At 44.3% G+C, this 21610-nt stretch overlaps 1 protein-coding gene across 9 annotated transcripts in view; it reads left to right on the top strand.

The window, feature by feature from the left end:
* Positions 1 to 21610, top strand: part of TCF20 (transcription factor 20) — a 128852-nt gene that overhangs the window by 69018 nt on the left and 38224 nt on the right. For all 9 annotated transcript variants that reach the window (XM_065676823.1, XM_065676813.1, XM_065676881.1 and 6 more), the window contains one exon: positions 15604 to 21234. In XM_065676823.1, coding sequence (XP_065532895.1) covers positions 15637 to 21234 — 5598 coding nt within the window. In that variant the 5' untranslated portion in view covers positions 15604 to 15636. The remainder of the gene's footprint in view (positions 1 to 15603; positions 21235 to 21610) is intronic.

Below are 21610 nucleotides of genomic sequence, written 5' to 3' on the forward strand. Positions count from 1 at the left end.
GTGCATCTGTGTCACGCTCATGGCCAGCTATACTACTCTTTGATTTCTTCAGCTGAGCCTTCCCACTGCTGCATACATCTAAGTTACGTATTGGTTTGGCACACTTGGAAAAGCATATGATTTCCTTCACTATGTGTGTATGGGGGTTTCATTTAATGGGGAGGGGGGAGAAAGTAAGCCAGACCAAAAGACTCAAAAGTTGAGGCTGATGCATAATCGAATGTGCATTCTCTTAAGCCCTGTGGAGGATCAGATCAGTCTAGGATGTTCTGGAGTCTGTGATATGCTGCATGTTTGCCTTTAAAAAGAGAAAATATGAAAATTAAATTTTACTCACCCTTGAACTTGTGCTGCATTTGTGAACAACAGCACAGTCAAGGGACCTCTACACAACAAAGCATTCATGTTGCAGTAAAACTCCTGTTTTTTCCTGCCTCTTGTCTAGTGATTCCTCAAGAACAGAGTTAAGAAATTGTAGAAGAAAGCATAAGCATCCTCTTGGCTCGATCTGGTGACAGTGAACATGCCTGTATTTTTCTCAGTGCTTTTTGTGTTTCTTTTTACCGGTGGTTGTAACTGGTGATAATATTGGAAGAATGAGGAAAGTGTTCCCAGGTTCTTTGTCTAAGAGCCCTGCCTTGAATCCCTTTTGGATTTGATCTGTTCTCCATTTGAGAAGCCCACTATTTCTTGGCTGTGTTGCAGTGCAACAAAAACAGAAAAGCTGTGAAAATCACCCGCATAAGCATGCATCATGTCTGTGTTCATATGGAACACATATTCCACTACATATGGAATTGTAGTATGTTCTGTGCTGGGATATGATGATTTATTTTGGAGTATTTTACTAGTAGGAACTCTGTCACGTAATTGCTAGTAAATTGCAAGTCATAAACAGAACTCTCTGATGAGTTCTGATAAGAACTTAGTATTAGCTAGAAATTGAATGGGGAGCTGCTATGCTAGAAGCTTTAACACAGTTTATTGGGAGTATTGTTCATATCCCTTTTCCTGTAGAAATAATGTGCTGTAACCTCTGCCTTGTTAATAGCTTTGAACTGAACTAGATACTTTGTATTAGCATAGCAGACTATAGATGGCTTGTGTCCATATGCAACATTGCTAATGACTAGGAAAAACGTACCTAAAACTTATTAGCCGAAAGAAGAATACGTGCTGTCACACCTGTCAGAACTTAAAGGAATAAACCACTGTATACCATAGTGAAATGTTGTTAATCAGCTTCAAATTCGATACCTGCCGTCTGCTGTTACCTTTGGTCAAATGCCTGGTCAAAACACCTGAATTTCCATGAGATTGGATTTGTACAACAGTGTTACCTATAAGTAGAAGTTCTGGAATAGTGGGATCATTATATGTGTGTTTGGTTGTGTTTTGGTTTTTTGATTCATGTAAATGGTTATCTCATAAATTTAGTGAATGCTGTACAATCAACATTATAGTGTCTGCTGGAAATACAACACAGCAGAGAGGAAACGGCCTAGGAGGTTCCTGGAGTGTGTGGCAGGTAACTTCCTGGCACAGCTGGTGAGTGACACAGCTAGGGAAGGTGCCCGCTGGACCTGTTGTTCCTCAACAGAGAAGGACTTGTAGGTGATGTGGTGGTTGGAGCCTGTCTTGAGCACAGCAATCACAAAATGACAGAGAAGTAAGGAGGGGACAGAGCTGCCACCTTGGGCTTCTGGGGGGCAGACTTTAGCCTGTATAGGAGCCTGGATGAGAGAGTCCCTTGGGAAGCAATCCTGAAGGGAAAAGGAGTCCAGGAAGGCTGGGCCTTCTTCAACAAGGAAGTCTTTAAGGTGCAGGAGCAGGACATCCCCATGTGCCAAAAGCTGAGCTGGTGGGGAAGAAACCAGTCTGACTGAACAGAACTCTGGCTGGAACTTGGCTGGGAGTGGGGGGGGGAAGGAGTTGGTGACCTTTGGAAGAAGGGGCAGGCAACTCAGGAAGACTACAAGGGTGTTGTGAGGTTATGCAGAGAGAAAATTAGAAGGACCAAAGCCCCACTAGAACTTCCTCTAGCTAATGCTGTTAAAGACAATAAAAAATGTTTCTATGAATTCATTAGCAACAAGAGGGTGGCTAAGGAGCGTCTCCATCCTTTATTGGGTGTGGGAGAAAACGTAGTGACAAAGAATGAGGCACTTAATGCCTTCTTTGCCTCAGTTTGTAAGAGTAAGATCAGTTGTCCTCTGGGTACCCAGACCCCTGAGCTGGAAGATGGGGATGGGGAGCATAAAGAAGTCCCCATAATCCAAGGAGAAATGGTCAGTGACCTGCTACCCCACTTAGATACACACAAGCCTATGGAGCATATCATCTTGAGTGCCATCACGTGGCACATATGGCACAGCCAGGCTATCGGGTCCAGTCAGCATGGGTTTATGAAAGGCAGGTCCTGCTTGACCAACCTGATCTCCTTCTGTGACAGTGACCCACTGAGTGGATGAGGGAAAGGCTGTGGTTGTTGTCTGCTGAGACTTCAATAAAACCTTTGACACCGCTTTCCCCAGCATTCTCCTGGAGAAGCTGCTCGTGGCTTGGATGGGTGTAGTCCTTGCTGGGTAAAAAACCGGCTGGATGGCCAGGCCCAAAGAGTGGTGCTGAATGAAGTTAACTCCAATCGGTGACTGGTCACAAGTGGTGTTCCCTGGGCTTGGTACTGGGGCCTGTTCTGTTTGATATCTTTACCAGTGGTCTGGATGAGAGGATCAAGAGCACCCTCAGTAAATTTGCAGACAGCACCAATTCAGGTGGGAGTGTTGATCTGCTGAAGGGTAGGAAGGCTCCACAGAGGGATCTGGACAGGCTGCATCAATGGGCGAAGGCCAGTTGTGTGAGATTCGGCAAGGTCAAGTGCTGGGTCCTGCGCTTGAGTCACAACAACCCCATGCAATGCTTCAGGCTGGAAAGCTGCTTATGGAAAAGGACTTGGGGGTATGGACTGATGGAGCTGAACATGAGCCAGCTCGTGCCCAAGCAGCCAAGAAGGCCAACAGCATCCTGGCCTGTATCAGCAATAGAGTGGCAGCAGCGCCAGGGCAGGGATCATCCCCCTGTACTGGGCCCTGGTGAGGCTGCACCACGAATAATGTGTTCAGTTCTGGGCTGCTCACTACAAGAGAGACATTGAGGTGCTGGAGCGGGCCCAGAGAAGCTGGTGAAGGGTCTGGAGCACAAGTGTGATGGGGAACGGCTGAGGGACCTGCGGGGGTTTAGTCTGGAGAAGAGAAGGCTCAGGTGGACCTTATTGCAGTGGGGTGGATATTGGTCTCTTCTCCCAAGTAACAAATGATAGGATGAGAGAAAATGGCCTCAAGTTGTGCCAGGGAGGTTTAGATTGGGTATTAGGAAACATTTTCTCATTGGAAGGGTTGACATGTAGATGTGGTGCTTGAGGCAGTGTTTGGACTTGATTTTATAGGCCTTTTCCAGTCTAAATGATTCAGTAATTCTATATTACCATGTCTTTTGTTTCTCATCTTGCCTTGTGGGGGGTGGGGGAATGATGAAAGCAAAGTCAGCAGTGTTCTGGCGTTTGGTGTACAGTTTAATTTGCCACTAAAGTTTTCCCTCTCTCACTTCATGCATGTGGAGGTGGGCAGGTTTCCTTTCTCCCCCTTCTCCGATATGTTTGCATGAAATGTTGTAGTCATCAGATTTTCTGGTCATCTTGATCCTGACCATGTCTTGTGGGTATTGCTACATGGTCTTTTGGATAGGTCTGGAAAAGTAGCGCAGGCACTTAGCAGGCAGTGAGTGAAATGAGTTGGGCAGAATTTCTACAGAAGGTAGCAGCAGATTGTCTTTGTATAGCCGGGCTTGCTGAATGAGTGACAGATTCTCTTCTGTAATGCAGGAGAGTGGAAGTAGTAGAGGCATAATTGAGAACTGCTCCAAAGTGACAGCTATTTATTTTGCATGAAAAAAACCTTGAACTGTGCTATCCACGTTCCCCTTCTCTCCAAATCACTGCATTGTAATGGAGAAACATTCTTTCTCTGCCTTTCTTAGTCTTGCATTTCCTGTGAGGGTGCATAAAGAGAACTTCACTGAGAACTGTGGTTGTGGATTGGCTTTGGTGATGACCCAGGGGCTTCCTCTGCAGTGTGGTGTTCTGCATCTGTGCACTTCTGACTTGAGCACCATCACGTTTACTGCAGTTGAGGAGCAGTGTGGTGATTCTTGCCTTCTGGTCTTAACTCCTTTTTGCTCTGGGTATTTTTCTGCATTTAGTATCTTATGCATTTTCTGCATTTGGTATCTTCTCATCTTCCAGTTATCAGAGACAAAACAGTTTTTCTTTCTTGAAAACTACTCAGTTGAGTACTTTTTTTTTTTTAATAATGGCAGTATCCTGCAATTTGGATATGGAAATTGGGCTTGTCATGTATTTGTTTCCTTGTAGTTTTGCCTTGCACAGAAGTAGTTTGCTGTATGTTAGAAAGGTGGAATTTTGGAAAACCTAAGGGGTGTGGATATATAACAGAGCTGCTGAAAGTGATGGGGGGAGAGGTGGGTAACTGTATGTACGCTCTCCAGCATACTAAAAAGCCTCTCAGAGTTGGTGGAAAAAAGATGATTTGAGTGAATCTCAGTCAGGCTCACTGGGAGAAAATGCATCTCTCGGCTTAATGAGAACAGTCTCGAGAAGCTCCTAAACATGGGCAGGAGGAGGAATTAGGAGGTAAAGTTTCTTGCTTCTCCACAGAGCTGTAGTGTTTATAAAACTGTTGTTAGGCTGTGTTTACTCATGAAAACTGTCCTAATTAGCTCCATATGAACATTGTTCTTCAGAAATAAGCTAAGGAGCAAGATCCTTTTGCCCAGTTGATTGGCAAGAATAAAATTTAAATCAGGAGCAATTCTCAAGGGAAAAGTCAATGACTTGTCTTTGTTGTCACCTTTCTAGCTGAAAGAAGGCAGCAAACCTTTCAGTGTTTCATAGAACATTTGGATGTTTTAGAACAAGAGAGGAAACTGTATCTGGTCTTCTTCTAATAGAACTCTAGGAATACATTAACATTATGGAATGATTATAATCCATCATGTATGGTTTATGTTATTTTTCCTTCTTTATGTAGCCTCTGCTTGAGGGGAGGCAGGGTGAAGAAAGAAACAGTAGAGTCTTCTGGATTTGTTTTTGCTTTTTATTTTGTCCCCAGTGGTATGCTCAGAGTGCAGCACCTTTGTTATCCTCCACTAATGTGTATTTATAGAGGCATTTGTCCTTTGATGCTGAATTCATACCTCCTCTTTGTTTTCAACTGCCGACTTTCTTCAGGATATGTGCTCTAGATACGAGGTGGAATATATGCAGCACGAACTCTGTCCATCAGTTTTCCAAGTGTATCTCCATCAACAGCCTCAAATGCTGCCTGACACTATCGCTGTGGTGATGCTGAAATCTCTTGGGGGTGGAGAAGGCTTTAGACCCCAGTTGTGAGAATGTCTGCAGCTGTAGCTTGTTCATTTATTGTGAACTCCATAAGCTCATTCGAGTTAATTTTGTGACTGTGTTGTAGTCTGACTACTGTTGTAGTAGCCTTTGGTAGCAGAACTTAGGAGCGTGGAGTTAAAGTGACAGGGTACAGTATCTTGTTTGGTGGTTACATTGGCCTGAGTTTATACCATGTAGTTTCAGACATTTAACTGAGGTGTATTAGAAGTTTCATCACCTTATATGCATAAACGTGACATGAAAAGAGACCTTCTGGAAGGCTTGATTGACTCCATGGGGGGAGCTGGTGAGAGTCAGACAATTCAAGTGTTTTAGGCCAAGGCTTAGTAATACAGGAATTCACAAGAAAAAAACAACCCAAAACCAAACTTTAGTTTTTAACTGTTTGCTCCAACACTGCAGTATGCTGCCTCCTCTGTCATCTGTCTGTTGGTTATGCCGCTATAACAGTGGGGATGCATAATGAGATGCTTGAAGGAACCAGTCCAATCTGAAAAACCCAAAGAAAACCTGTAGTGCCGGGGTGGGATGAGAGTCTTAGGGATGGGGAGGTAGGAAGGGGGAGGAACTTCTTAAAATAGTGCTGCTGGAGAAGTAGTCTTTCTGTTGAATCACTTATGTGAGGTTTTATATAATGGAGTTATTTTGTGTTAATCTGAACTGTTCTTCTGTCTCCCTGGATCTGTGGCTGCAGCCTCTCCCAGCTAATCTGTTTTAGGAGAAAACACTTCAGTTGTAGGAGTGGGTCTGTTCCAGCTTTTGGCTTTAGCGTGAGCCAGGTGCTATGGAATCCAGAGGGTGGAGGAATTTTAAGGAAGTTAAACCACTTCTTTTTTATGTTAGAGAAAAACCTTATTTTCCCCTAACAGTCTATTGATAAACAAGATATGGCCTTGACTGTATTTTTTTCTCAAGCTTTCCACAGCAAGAGTATTTGCAGGCCTTCCACACCCAAATTGCTCTTAAATCTGTGTCACTTTAGGGAGATGAAGTGCTAGGTTGATAGGAAGAATGATAACCTTGGCTGGTGAAACTTGGAAGTGGTATAGCTAGATTTCTTGTGTTATCTTAGAATCATAGAATAGTTAGGGTTGGAAAGGACCTTAAGATCATCTAGTTCCAATCGCCCTGCCATGGGCAGGGACACCTCACACTAAACCATCTCACCCAAGGCTCTGTTCAGTCCAGCCTCCAGACTTAAACACTGCCAGGGATGGAGCATTAGCAACTTCCTTGGGCGACCCATTCCAGTGCCTCACCACCCTCAGAGTAAAGAGCTTCCTCCTTATAACCAATCTAAACTTCCCCTGTTTAAGCTTTAACCCATTACCCCTTGTCCTGTCACTACAGTCCCTAATGAAGAGTCCCTCCCCAGCATCCTTATAGGCCCCCTTCAGGTACTGGAAGGCTGCTATGAGGTCTCCACGCAGCCTTCTCTTCTCCAGGCTGAACAGCCCCAACTTCCTCAGCCTGTCTTCATACGGGAGGTGCTCCAGTCCCCTGATCATCCTCGTGGCCCTCCTCTGGACTTTTTCCAACAGTTCCATGTCCTTTTTATGTTGAGGACACCAGAACTGTTCACAGTACTCCAAGTGAGGTCTCACAAGAGCAGAATAGAGGGGCAGAATCACCTCCCTCTACCTGCTGGTCACGCTCCTTTTGATGCAGCCCAGGATACGGTTGGCTTTCTGGGCTGCGAGCGCACACTGCAGCCGGCTCATGTTCATTTTCTCATCGACCAGCACCCCCAAGTCCTTCTCTGCTGGGCTGCTCTGAATCTCTCCTCTGCCCAGCCTGTAGCTGTGCCTGGGATTGCTCCAACCCAGGTGTAGGACCTTGCACTTGTCGTGGTTGAACTTCATAAGGTTGGCATCAGCCCACCTCACAAGCGTGTCGAGGTCCCTCTGGATGGCATCCCTTCCCTCCAGCAGATCAACCGGACCACACAGCTTGGTGTCATCGGCAAACTTGCTGAGGGCGCACTCAATCCCACTGTCCATGTCAGCGACAAAGATGTTGAACAAGACCGGTCCCAACACCGATCCCTGAGGAACACCACTCGTTACTGGTCTCCAGCTGGACATCGAGCCATTGACCACAACTCTTTGTGCGCGGCCATCCAGCCAGTTCTTTATCCACCGAGTGGTCCATCCGTCAAATTGATGTCTCTGCAATTTAGAGACAAGGATGTTGTGTGGGACAGTGTCAAACACTTTGCACAAGTCCAGGTAGATGATGTCAACTGCTCTATCCCTGTCCATCACTTCTATAGCCCCATCCTAGAAGGCCACCAAATTGGTCAGGCAGGATTTCCCTGGGTCTTCAAGGCCTAAAAGCTCTGAAAGAAATTTGGGGGACATAAATTTGATGCAGCTTCTCTGCAATTGGATAGCAATTCTTCAGTTTGTTTAGGTAGATCACGCTTATATTTCTACCTGACTTTAATGTTATTGCATATCATGTAACTAGGTGGTATTATCCTCAACAATGGTTTTATCCTGATCAATGAATTTAATTCTTATATACAGTGCCTAACCTGTATCGTAATAGTACTTGAATGTAACTGATAGAGTTTTTTGCCTTGAGGAGTTCCCAGGAGCCTTAGTTACAGGCTCATTGCACCAGGCATTGTACAACAGAATAAAAAAGACTTAATTGTATAGACTACATTGAATAGAAAAGAAAGACATGTATTACAGGTAATATTTAGTATGACCTAAGTAGTCATCTTAGCAAGTTGTCATAATTTGAAGAGATTTTTAAGATTTTAAAGGCAGGGGCTACTTCTTAGTATGAACAAATCATTAAAGTTAATTAAAAAAAATCCCTCTAACACATAATTTTTATTTACTGCTGGATGCCTCTGACTATTTTTGTACTTGATTAATGTCCGCTGTGTAAGTGGGAGCTTGGACAGAACCCTTGGTCCTTGGCTAGGACACAGGTTCTTAGATAGAACCTGGCAACCCTGCTCACTCTTTTCTGCTTTCCTCTTGCAATTAATAATTGACTTCTCACTGTCATCAGTTTTGTGAGTGAAAGATGGTGAGAACTGTGATGCCTTTGCTGAACCTCCTCTCTTGCATGTCTGAGGAGGTGAAGAGCAGATCAGCAATTGTCCTTGAAATGGGTGGTCCGATACTGCTGTACTGCCAAAGCAGACATGATGTTTTGACTGTTTGGGGACATTGGAGATACAGACACAGGTGAATTCATAATAAGAGGCATATAGTAAGTTGCCAGACTTTTCAGAAAATCAGTGAATTGGATTAGGATGTGCAGTGAGCTGATCTGCAGCTTGGAGAAAAGAAATCAAGAGCTGAGGTACAGCATTATTTTCGTTTTGATGGTGGGAAGGGTTGTTTGACTGTTGTGTAAAGATAAAGAGCTTTTTAAATACGAACTTCTGCTTTCAAGTGCACTCCAGTAGCCATGCCACTTAAGCAGTTCCTGCTGTGTCCTTTTTGCTGGTACAGATGTTTGTGTAACGATACAGTGAATGGATCTGTCAGTTCAGAAATGGCTTTTCTCCCTTGCAGAATTACTTCTCAACCATATTGGTTCCCTGAGCTGGATTGCTGCATGATTGCCTGTGTTAGCACCACACAGGAGGCTGGACCTCTTCAGCTAGTGCACAGAGGACTGACCCTATATGTGAAACCAAAATTATTGGTTTAATCTTTAACCTGAAATGGAATCTGATTTGCATAGGTTCTTATTAAAAGAGTGGTATTAGAAATGTAGGTAGAGAACTTCCAGCAATCAGTTGGTGGATTTTGGAAAACTATTCAAGTGCATCTGTAATGTTTATTGAGACAGATACCAATGACGTAGTAATAACCTGAACCATTCCATGATTCTGTGAAAATGAGATCTATAAAATCACATAGAATTCTGCTGAACTTTGATCATGAGTTACATGGCTAGAACTGCGTGTTTTAATAGTACCACAACTTTTAATACCAGCTTATAAGAAAATTTTGTTCCTGTCACTTATTTCTTTGTGTTTAAGAATATTAATTTAACAGTACACTTAAAGTACAGAGCTAAACTGGAGTTAGTATTTGAGTTCTATAGCGAGTAAGGAATGCAGATGCAAAAAATCTGGGTATTTTTAATTTGGGATTGTCCACATGTATGTATTTATTTATTCATTTTGGGAGTGGAGGAAGAAATGGGCAGTCAGATAATAGCCGCAGGCAAAATGCTGATTATTTTTTGCTGTCGCTTGCTTATATGATGCCTTTTATTGTAGCAGTATATAATACTACAAGTATATCTGCTCACATCTCCCCTGTGAGATAGGAAGATGGAATGACTCAGGCTTAGTAAAATTTTCTGTGGCCACTTAGGGAAATATATGAAGTAAGAAGTGAATGTAGATGTTATCTAGCACAATAATCCTCAGAACGTTCCTCTCTCTCAAGTGACAAAGCTCACTGTGTTCCTTCTGCCATCCTTATCTATTCTTTGTCCATTCTGTGAGAACCAGTTCCTTAATTGTTCGGATTTAAGCTCATACAGACTGACTTTCTGAAAGGCTGTACAGATATTTTAATGGAAAAGGCATGGTGTCTCTGTGAGATGATGGAAATGGTTTACAACCGCTTAGCCAAACTTTTAACTCATTTGAGGAATTTTTTGATGAAGATTTTCATTGGGCAGGACAGAATTTAGGGGGTTTGTGTCAAGACCAGCATTAGTGACATGTTGCTAATATGTATTATTATTAGACACTTAAGCATGTGCAATAACTACATATAGGTACTTTAAGATCATCTAGTTCCAACCCCCTGCCATGGGCAGGGGTAGCTCACACTAGACGGTGTTGCCCAAGGCCTGTCCAGCTGGCCTGGAACACTGCCAGGGATGGAGCATTCACAGCTTTCTTAGGCAGCCCATTCCAGTGCCTCACCACCCCCAAAAGAAAGAACTTCTTCCTTATATCCAATGTAAACTTACCCTGTTTAAGTTTAAACCCATTACCCCTTGTCCTACCACTGCAGTCCCTTAGGAAGAGTACCTCTCTGGCATCCAGATAACTCTGTACCTGCAAAAATGAGGGTTAGAAACTTGGCCTTGGTGATGGAAATGACACTCAGTACATGCAAATCTCTTTTCCTGTATTTCAGGCTTAATTCAGATCCTGGAGATTGTTTACTCACAAATTATGCCACTGAGTTGCTCATACTCAGGTTCTGGCTTGATGGGGTTTGGTTGTGGGTGTGTTCTGCTACTTTAAGAAGATACAGTGAGGAAGGACAAAAATGGTGATTTTTGCATCTTGTACGGGTTATGACTAGAAATGGCTATGGAGATGTATGCATATCTTTGTTATTTGCACAGCATTTAGCAAAGAAGTATTTTAATCAGAAGCTTAGGCACTCTAGAGAGACCCCACTTGTTCATGTACTTTTATTCTTTATACTGTGGCAAATGCTATCTTACTGTTTGTCACCTGCCTGGAACTACATTTTCTTCCCTGATAAGCATGCTAGGAAGTGAGAGGTCTTTGACAGATCAGCGAAAATATATTACGTTTGACTGCTGCCTGAGAATTCTCTGCACAGATGGGTCACAGTAGTCAACCCAAATCTAAAGAAAATTTAGCGAAGCAGAAAGACCTCACTTATGTCCTAGAGAATTAAGTGGTGCTGGTTTCATTTGCTCCTTTACAGGCTTATCATTAAGAATTAAGCATATCCCCACAGTTTTTTTGGGTTTTAGCTTGCTTGTTTTGAGCTGTCTGTCTGTAATGATGCACTACTATACTGGCATCAGTGTTACGTGGGAAGATCTGGGCAGCTGTCCTGTATTTGTCCAATCCTTGGTAATTGGGACCAAAAAAGCTTTCAAGATTTATGTGGATTAAAAAAACTTAGCACAGTATGTTGCAAAGATCATTTCACACAGTAGTCTTGGTGTGGGAGTACTGATGAACGCTGTTAAGCAGCAATGGTTGGGGGCAGTCTCATATACATGCAGGAACCGTTGAAAGATGCTTACATGCTGTTGACTACCATTTGATAATCTTGCTCACAGTAGGATCACAATGCAGTAGCTCCATATTTTGAGGGACTCCGATGTTAACCTAAGTTCTACAAGGCTGTTTTGGACAATTAAGAAAAAAATCTGCATTGTAAATGTGCTTAAAAATAAGTTCATATGGAGAAGGTAGGTTGAAGGACCATCTGAAATAACTTCAGAAGTTTCACAAGTAAGTCCAAGTGAGATATGGATAAGAAGACCTACTGGTTCTCTATAGCCCTGACTTCTGTGCAGTGATTTCATAAGTGAGGCTGTTTCTTTATCAGCCACACAAGCTTGTAACATGCTCCCTTTGTTCTTACTGGGTTGAAGGCGAATTTTGAGTACTGGGCTACTGGCGAGGAAACAAATGTGTAGGAGCAGAGTGAAGCTGCTGAGCAGAGTGAATGTACTCTGTAATCTCTAGGTGGATATGCTTAGATGGCTCTAGAGCTACAGGCTATAAATTCTTGAGGAGAATCACAAAGCTTTAATGAGAGCTACATGCACGTGTAGTGACAGTGTAGGTGTGACACTGGAGTAGTGAAAGCGGTGTTAGAATCTTACCTTCCCTTTGAATAAATGAGGAGGGTTTTGGGTGGGTTTTGTTGTGCGAGTTGGAAGATACTGTAGATGTGTGTAATTTGTGGATGTTGATGGAGCACTTGGAGGTGGGACTTGTCCCCTTCTGCTGGGGGTGGGATTATGGGTGTATGCCACCGTTACGGAGTTCTACATGATTGTGTTGTAGTCTCTAGTCACCAGCTGGTATATCGTTCTCTAGGGTTCTTGCATGTGGAGGAGTATGTACCAGCTGAAAATCTTTTCTTTAAAGACTTCCAGGAAGAATTTAATCAAATAGATATATTTTTTCCTGTGAATCGAGATAGATGAGACCTTCAAAGTCTATCTGAATATATTTTATTAACAGGGCTTGCCCATGGAATTAGTCTCAGCGGTTTTCTGAGAACATAGCACTTAGATCTAAGCACTTTACAGGGCTGTTATTATTAACAAAGATTATTACTATAGTAATTGTAATAGTCCTATATTTATAGTACATTAACGACAGGAATGTGCTCTATGTCTTAAGTTATCAGTGATGTAGTGGATTGAAGCACCTCCTGTCTTTTCTTACTCTTGTTATTAACAGAATGCCCCTTTTTTTTCCTGTTTGTTTTATCTGTTGCTATTCTGCTGTTGTGTTACTCAAGTTAATGTCCTTGTGAGATATTCAAAGCAAGTGTTGTTCTGTAGGAGACATGAACACAGAACATGTTTGCTTAGGGCACCAGTGATATAAGTTCTGTGGGTGAAAACTTATATTTGTCAAGATAAAATCCAAGATTAATAAAACCCAAACAAACAAAACCCCAATAAACTGAAGGATAAAAACATATTTTGAGTTAGTGTATCTGTCTTCTGGACTCAGTAAATATTTTGTGATTGCATGAGACTATGGAGGATAGAAATTCATGCCTCAGGTTGATCTTTACTGGATCTGTGTTCCTAAAGGTATTTTCCAACATCTGCTGCTGTTTCTGTTCCATTATGTGATTAAAATTACTCTTTTTAATAGTGACGAAGTCTTAAGGATGTTTCCTACTGTTAAAGGACGTTAGCAGTTTTCAACCCTTTGTTAGTATTATAGAAGAATGAATATCATCAGTGACAAAAAGTTTTGTATGACGTAATGCAAGAGAGACTTCCTGAGGCCTCGTTCAGACTATGCAAAGTAAGCTTTAGTAAAGTCATTTAAAAATGAGGCTGAGATTCTGGGAGAGACTGAGGCTGTGATGAGGGTGGAAATGTTGCTTTCATGAGAAGAAGATGCAGAGCACTGACTGCCAGGGCATGCACGTCGTCTCCATAGCACGTGAATGTTGCTGATTGCAAAGTCCCAAACTGCTTATCTAGAGAAGCTGCTTTCTAACATCTGCCAGTTACAGTAAATGTTCTCCTGCTCTTAGTTTGGTAACTCCCTTTTATTTCAATGTATGTCTTCTTTCCTGCTTTTATTATTTGGTCCTATTTTTCATCTTAACAGCAAGTCATACAGAAAGGGAGAAAAAAAGCTTGCATTAGGTATCCCAGTTTTGAGGGCAGAAGCTTCAGACTGATGAAAACATCAAAGGGAACAACTGGCAGAAAGGAGGGTTTCTCCATAAGAAGCCCAAACTGGATTGGCATTCATAGAAGTGTTACTTATGTGGTATATGTAGTCTTTAAAATGCTATAACAGTGCAAGTTCAGAAGAACAGCAGACCTCTCTTACTGTATGATACTTAAAAGAGTATAAAATAATAACAGTGGTAAAGTTGACTTTCAGGAAGGGGAAAGACAAATTTGGAATTACTAACAATTTGAAAGTTCTCTTTTGATTCTAGTAGATGTTTCAGTTATATTCTTGTGGACATCAGGCTGCATGAACCAAGGTTGCAACACAAAGATGCCATTGAGTTAGGAGAAAGGGATTGTGGAGACATGTATTGCAGTGGGGTTTTTTTGTGTGTGTGTTCTGTAGCCTGCATGCACAGATTGTAGAAACCCAGCTATAACCAGGGTGCCTTTCTGAATGACTCTAAAGGTAGAGTTAGAGCTTTCTGTATCTAACTTATATATTAATTAAAACATATAGTATATATTGAGACCCAGATGGGAAAAGAGTGTGATGCCAAGACATCCCCTGCATCTTCTCATTTGTGTGCCTGTTTTCTTGGGCTTCTTTGGTGATCTACATGAACAAAACTTTTTAAGTGCAAAACTAGGCTTTAATTCTAAGTGGGTTCAGTTGAATGTGGTAAACACGAAACATGGCTAAATGAGAAAACGTAATTCAAGTCTTCCAGGAAGTCTCCAATCTGAGGAGTCAGTGTTCTGTTTCCTGGAAAAGTTTGAGCATTGTCTTAACCTCTGTTTAAAGGAAGGACTCTCTCCAGGTGGCTTTATCCAGTTTGTTTTCAGGAAGAGAAAACCATAAGGTGCTTCAGAAATGTAATGTCTTTCTCATCTGTTTATTGATTTTTATTTATTCAAATAATAATACTGACAGGGTATATGCATATACTTGTTCATTACCATACTTAATGTGTATAGTGATTTGTCAGGCTTTTACAAAGGGGCTTGCCAGGGTCCCCAAACAATTTTGCAGCTATAAGGTTAGGCCTTGAAGGAAGAGTTGTGATTCCACATACTGAAAAATAAATTGGAGTACATAAAGATCCTTCCTGAAGTGCATTTGCTTAAGAGTTGATTATGTAAATGTAGATGGTCATACATGGTATTCCAGAGTATGTATTTTGTCTGACAAATATTTTCAGTTACGTGTCATTCAGGCTAATATAAAAGTCCCAAGAGATGAAGTTGTAGACCCAAAGAAAAGTGGACTTGTTCTGACTTTCCATGAGGGGAAGTACCATGTGTTGTCTTGCCATGTTCCTTTTCACCAGAGTTCCTTGGGTAGTCAGGAACAGAGCACGGAGCAGATGTCTTTGGGCATGCTAGTGCCTGTTCTTTCATAGGCTCCCACAGATTCTTTAATTTTAGTATCTTGGTTAGAGCTTTGATCAATTGTATCTTGTTTTCTAAAAGAGATCTTTCCCAAAATGAACTATGGGCCTTGGATTATAATTCCTGCAGTAGATTCGAGTGTGGTTTGGGTGTGTTGCAGGGTTCTTGTTGCATCTTTAAACATGGTAGCAAATGCTTGATTGCTGTTACCGGTATTAGCCATGAAAAACAGCTGTAGGGTGAGGATTGTTCTTCATTGCTTTGTAAAAATATTGTTGGAAGTTTGTTTCTTTAGGGGCACATAAACAGGCACAGGTAGTAAATGCCTGCAGGGAATTAGTAATGCTGAAAATGTATTACAACTGGTAGTAGGCTGGTGACTTCTGTTCTTGAAAGTGAGTGATTCCTCTTACTTGCACTACCTAGAAGGGTGAAAAGTTGCAAGGAGAGGGGATACACATTGAGGTAGGAAACAAATGCTTGATTTTAATAGCCATTAAAGCAATGAAATTGAGCAGTGGTGTCGGTGTGACTGGGAGATGTGGATGCTATACCTTTTTTTTTCTCTTTTTCTCCCCATTTAGGGCCTTGCAGTTGCTGGTTTGCTGCTGAACAGCATGCAGTCCTTTCGGGAGCAAAATAGTTATCACGGAAACCAGCAGAGCTACCCGCAGGAAGTGCACAGTTCATCCCGACTGCAGCAGTTCAGCCCCCGGCAGCAGGCCCAGATGTTCCAGAGCTTTGGAGGAGGTGCCGGCAGTGGACGTCGCGGAGCAGCAGGAGCCTCTACAGCAATGCCTGGTGAAAGCTCTGGCCATCAGAGTTATCAAGGTTTCAGAAAAGAAACAGGAGAGTTTTACTATATGTCTGCCAGTAAAGATCCAGTAGTGTCAGGAGGGCAGCAGCCACCTCAGCGCAGACCTTCTGGACCAGTACAGAGCTATGGTCCCCCTCAAGGGAGTAGCTTTGGAAGTCAGTATGGAAGTGAGGGACATGTGGGCCAGTTTCAGACACAGCACTCAACCCTTGGGGGTGTATCCCACTATCAACAGGATTATACTGGTCCTTTTTCTCCAGGGAGTTCCCAGTATCAGCAGCAGGCTTCTAGCCAGCAGCAAGTGCAGCAGCTGAGGCAGCAGATCTATCAATCTCATCAGCCTTTACCCCAGGCTTCCAGCCAGTCTGCTTCTAGCACCTCACACTTGCAGCCCATGCAGCGTCCATCCACCCTGCCTTCCTCTGCTTCTGGATACCAGTTACGAGTGGGTCAGTTCAGCCAACACTATCAGCCACCTTCGTCGTCCTCCTCCTCCTCATTCCCGTCCCCACAGCGTTTTGGCCAGTCAGGACAGAATTACGATGGAAGTTACAGCGTGAATTCTGGCTCGCAGTATGAAGGCCATGCTGTGGGTTCCAATGCACAGGCGTATGGGACCCAGTCAAACTACAGCTTTCAGACTCAACCAATGAAAAGCTTTGAGCAGTCAAAGCTGCCCCAAAGTGGGCAGCAGGGGCAGCAGCAACAGCACCCACCTCAGCATGTAATGCAGTATTCAAATACTGCCACCAAGCTCTCTCTTCAAAGTCAAGTGGGACAGTACAGCCAGACCGAAGTTCCTGTAAGGTCACCGATGCAGTTCCACCAGAACTTCAGTCCAATCTCTAATCCATCTCCTGCTGCATCTGTGGTTCAGTCTCCAAGCTGCAGTTCTACCCCTTCTCCACTCATGCCAAGTGGAGAAAATCTCCAGTGTGGGCAAGGCAACATGTCCATGGGTTCTAGAAACCGAATCCTGCAGATGATGCCTCAGCTGAGTCCTACACCATCCATGATGCCAAGTCCCAATGCTCATGGAGGGGGATTCAAGGGGTTTGGGATGGAAGGACTGCAGGAAAAAAGGCTCACAGATCCAGGGCTGAGCAGCCTGAGTGCTCTAAGTTCTCAAGTGGCCAATCTGCCTAACACTGTCCAGCATATGTTGCTTTCAGATGCCTTGGCACCTCAGAAGAAAAGTTCCAAAAGGTCATCCTCTTCAAAGAAGGCCGACAGCTGCACCAACTCAGAAGGCTCCTCCCAGGCAGAGGAGCAGCTCAAGTCTCCCCTAGCAGAGTCCCTTGATGGTGGCTGTTCCAGTAGTTCAGAGGATCATGGGGAAAGGGTGAGACAGCTGAGCGGCCAGAGCACCAGCTCAGACACCACTTACAAAGGGGGTAACTTAGAGAGATCCAACTCCTCACCAGCACAGGGCTCTCAGAATGAGCCATCAAAACTCAGCAGCAGCCCTGCAGCTAGGGAAGATGTGGCCTCCCCTGGCACGAAGGAAGCTGTGGTGGCTGTAGAAAATGCCCCCAAAGTGAATGAAAAGGCAGTTGGGGTGATTGTCTCCCGCGAAGCCATGACAGGAAGAGTAGAAAAGTCAGGTGGACAAGATAAACCTGCACAGGATGATGCTTCCACAGCCACTCAGGCACCAGCTAGTGCTAGTGGAGCAAAAGAAGCTGGGCAGGCAGGGACACAGCCAGAAACTCAAGGAGGAAGCAAAGGAGGCAAAAGTGGTGATAACACTAACCATAATGGAGAGGGGAACAGCCAGCCTGGTCATGCAGTTGTTGGGCCAAATTTTCCTGCAAGAACAGAACCTTCGAAATCTCCTGGCAGTTTAAGGTACAGTTACAAGGATAACGTAGCAGCAGGTATACAGAGAAATATCGGTGGCTTTCCACAGTATCCTTCTGGTCAAGAAAAACTGGATTTTCCAGGGCACAGTGAGCGCAAAGGCCGGAATGAGAAGTTTCCCAGCCTCCTGCAGGAGGTTTTACAGGGGTACCACCACCACCATCCAGACAGAAGGTACTCCAGGAACGCACAAGAGCATTCTGGGATGGCTGGGAGTTTGGAGGGAGCCATGAGGCCTAATATCTTAATCAGTCAAACCAATGAATTGACCAATAGAGGCCTCTTAAACAAAAGCATGGGGTCTCTCCTGGAAAGCCCTCACTGGGGTCCCTGGGATAGGAAGTCTGGCAGTGCAGCTCCTGATATGAAGCAGATAAATCTAGCCGATTACCCTATTGGTAGAAAGTTCGATGTGGAGTCTCAGTCGTCTGCCCATGAAGGGGGGACACTCTCAGAGAGGAGGTCAGTGATCTGTGACATATCTCCATTAAGGCAGCTTGTCAGAGATCCTGGCCCTCACCCAATGGGGCACATGGGTCCTGAGGGCAGAAGTGGAAGGAGCGAACGTCTTGCCCCTGGCTTGAGCCAGTCAGTAATACTCCCTGGTGGTTTAGTATCCATGGAAACCAAGATGAAAGCTCACAGTGGGCAAGTAAAAGAAGAAGATTTTGAACAGTCAAAGAGCTCAGCTAGTCTCAATAGTAAAAAAACGGGAGACCATTGTCATCCTGCTGGCATCAAGCATGAATCTTTCCGAGGCAACGCCAGCCCTGGAGCTGCAGTTTCCGATACTGCTCCAGACTACATTCCCCAGCAGGACAGCAGATCAATGCAGATGAGACGAGGACCTGGCAGAACTGGAAGCAGCAGGGGCAAATCACCTTCTCAGTTTCAGGATCTTGCTGATAAGCTGAAAATGTCACCTGGCAGAAGCAGAGGTCCAGGGACAGATCTGCATCACATGAACCCACATATGACGCTGTCTGAAAGAGTCAACAGGGCTTCCTTGCATTCTGCTTACCCTCAGAATTCAGAAGGCCCATCTCTGGCTTCAGCATATCACACAAATGCTAGGCCTCATGCTTTCAGTGACCCTAACCAGAGTTTAAATTCCCAGTACCATTACAAGAGACAGATGTACCAGCAACAGCAAGAAGAGTACAAAGACTGGGCAAGCAGCACTGCTCAGGGTGTGATTGCTGCAGCTCAGCACAGGCAGGAAGGAGCAAGGAAAAGCCCAAGACAACAGCAGTTTCTGGAAAGAGTGAGGAGTCCTGTAAAAAATGACAAGGACGGAATGATGTACTTTCAGGGTAGCTCTTATCACGATACTGGAAGCCAGGAAGCTGGCCGCTGTGTTATGGGGGTTGACAGTACTCAGAGCAAATGTACTGAACTGAAACATGGCAACCAGAAGTTGCAGCATCATGAATCTGGTTGGGACCTCTCTCGGCAAACTTCTCCGGCCAAAAGCAGTGGCCCTCTTGGACCCAATCAAAAAAGATACTGCCCTCAAGAAAGCGATGGGCATCGACGAGAAGACTCTACAGATCTGCCCAAGCCAAGCAATGCCATGCTTAGGCTTCCTGGCCAGGAAGACCAGTCTCCTCAAAATCCATTAATTATGAGGAGGAGAGTCCGTTCTTTCATCTCGCCTATCCCTACCAAAAGACAGCCACATGACATGAAGCACAGTGGCAGTGAAGATAAAGGGCGTCTGATGACTTCAGCAAAAGAAGGAGCTGATAAAACGTACAACTCTTACGCCCATTCATCTCAAAGCCAAGATGTTGGCAAGTCCGTTGCAAAGGGAGATTCCTTCAAGAATCTGCCGAGTCCTGATAATAGGAATTGCCCTGCTGTTTCCCTCACAAGCCCGGCTAAGACCAAAATACTGCCTCCAAGAAAGGGGCGAGGATTAAAACTGGAAGCTATTGTTCAGAAAATTACATCTCCTAATATTAGGAGAAGCGTTTCTACCAACAGTGCTGAAACTGGTGCAGATACCGTCACTCTTGATGACATCCTGTCCCTTAAGAGTGGACCTGAAGGAGGAAATATGACTGGACATGGACCAGAGGCTGAAAAGAGAAAAGGAGACGTGTCAGATCAAGTGGGGCCAGTCAGCCAGGACACAACTGGCGAAATAACTCTTCCAAGATCCTCAGAAGAGTGGCAAAGCAGTGAGGATGATAAAACCAAGAAAAAGGTCCCTGAAACTGCCAGTGTTGGTAAAGAAGGAGCAGGATCCAGTGCAGCAGCACCATCGTCTCAGAAGTCATTTGGTCAGGGAAGGTCGGAGGGACCTGCAAGCGGAGCTGGAACTCTGACCTTTACTGACTCAAAACCGATCTCCCCTTCCAGTGTGTTTACTTCTGAACCAAATCCAAAGTCTGAGGAAAAAGATGGAGATGTGACAAACATTTCGCCCAAGCCAGATGGTTTCCCTCCAAAGGGATATTTTCCCTCTGGAAAGAAAAAGGGGAGGCCAATTGGGAGCGTAAACAAGCAGAAGAAGCAACAACAACAGCAGCAACAGCAGCAACTGCCCCCACCGCCACCACCCCCACCGGTACCTTCGCAGTCTTCAGAAGGGGAAGTTGTTGGTGAGCCAAAGCCGAAGAGGCAAAGGAGGGAGAGGAGAAAACCTGCAGCACAGCCACGGAAGCGGAAGCCTAGACGGGCTGCTCCGATTGTGGAGCCTCAAGAACCAGAGATCAAGCTTAAATATGCTACCCAGTCTGTAGATAAAACTGACTCCAAGAATAAGTTCTTTTTCCCTTATATTCACGTGGTAAACAAGTGTGACTTAGGCGCTGTGTGCACAATCATTAATGCAGAGGAAGAAGAGCAGAACAAACTGGTGAGAGGTCGGAAAGGACAGCGGTCTTCAACACCCCCTCCTAGCAATGTGGAGAGCAAAGTGCTGCCCACCTCAACTTTCATGCTGCAAGGCCCTGTGGTAACAGAGTCTTCTGTCTTAGGGCCTCTGGTTTGCTGCCTGTGTGGCAAATGGGCCAACTATCGTAACATGGGTGACCTCTTTGGCCCTTTCTACCCCCAGGATTATGCAGCCACCTTGCCCAAGAACCCACCTCCAAAGAGGGCCACAGAAATGCAGAGCAAGGTCAAGGTACGGCACAAAAGTGCTGCTAATGGTTCCAAGACGGATACGGAAGAGGAAGAGGAACAGCAACAACAGAAGGAACAAAGAAGCCTAGCTGCTCATCCCCGCTTTAAGAGGCGACACCGCTCTGAGGACTGTAGTGGAGCCTCTCGGTCACTTTCAAGGGGACCTGCTTGTAAAAAGGCAACCACTGATAGCGGCAGTGGTGGTGAAAAGACTCCTTTGGACTCAAAACCGTCTATGCCCACTTCAGAAGGTGGCACTGAGCTGGAGTTACATATTCCTGTACTACCTCTTGACAGCAATGAATTTTGGGTCCATGAGGGTTGTATTCTCTGGGCCAATGGAATCTACCTGGTCTGTGGCAGGCTCTATGGGCTGCAGGAAGCTGTGGAAATGGCGAAAGAGATGGTGAGTACCTAACCTTGCTGTATGTAATGATTTTTTTTTTTCATTTGCAATATGTGTACCGTTTGGAATACCATGTTTTCTTGTTTTTCTCTCGTCTTAAACAATCGTCTTTCATCTTAAGTATATCTCTAGTGGTGTCCTTTTGATGACCTTGTTTAGGTCTCTGCCACACCTGATTGGATAGATTTTTCAGGCATCCAAAAGCTGGATGCTCCTTACCTACTAAATGTTCTGGATGTCTAAAGGCTTTCTGACGATTACAGTGATCTCCCTTCTCCCCCTCCTTCCCCCCTGCCTTTCCTTATTCTATCCTATTACATATTTAACATTCCTGAGGGCTCTTTCTGGAGTCATACAGTGAAAGGACAAGTAGCAG

This window comes from Lathamus discolor, chromosome 1 (assembly GCF_037157495.1).
Source record: "Lathamus discolor isolate bLatDis1 chromosome 1, bLatDis1.hap1, whole genome shotgun sequence".
Classification (NCBI taxonomy): Eukaryota; Metazoa; Chordata; class Aves; order Psittaciformes; family Psittacidae; genus Lathamus; species Lathamus discolor.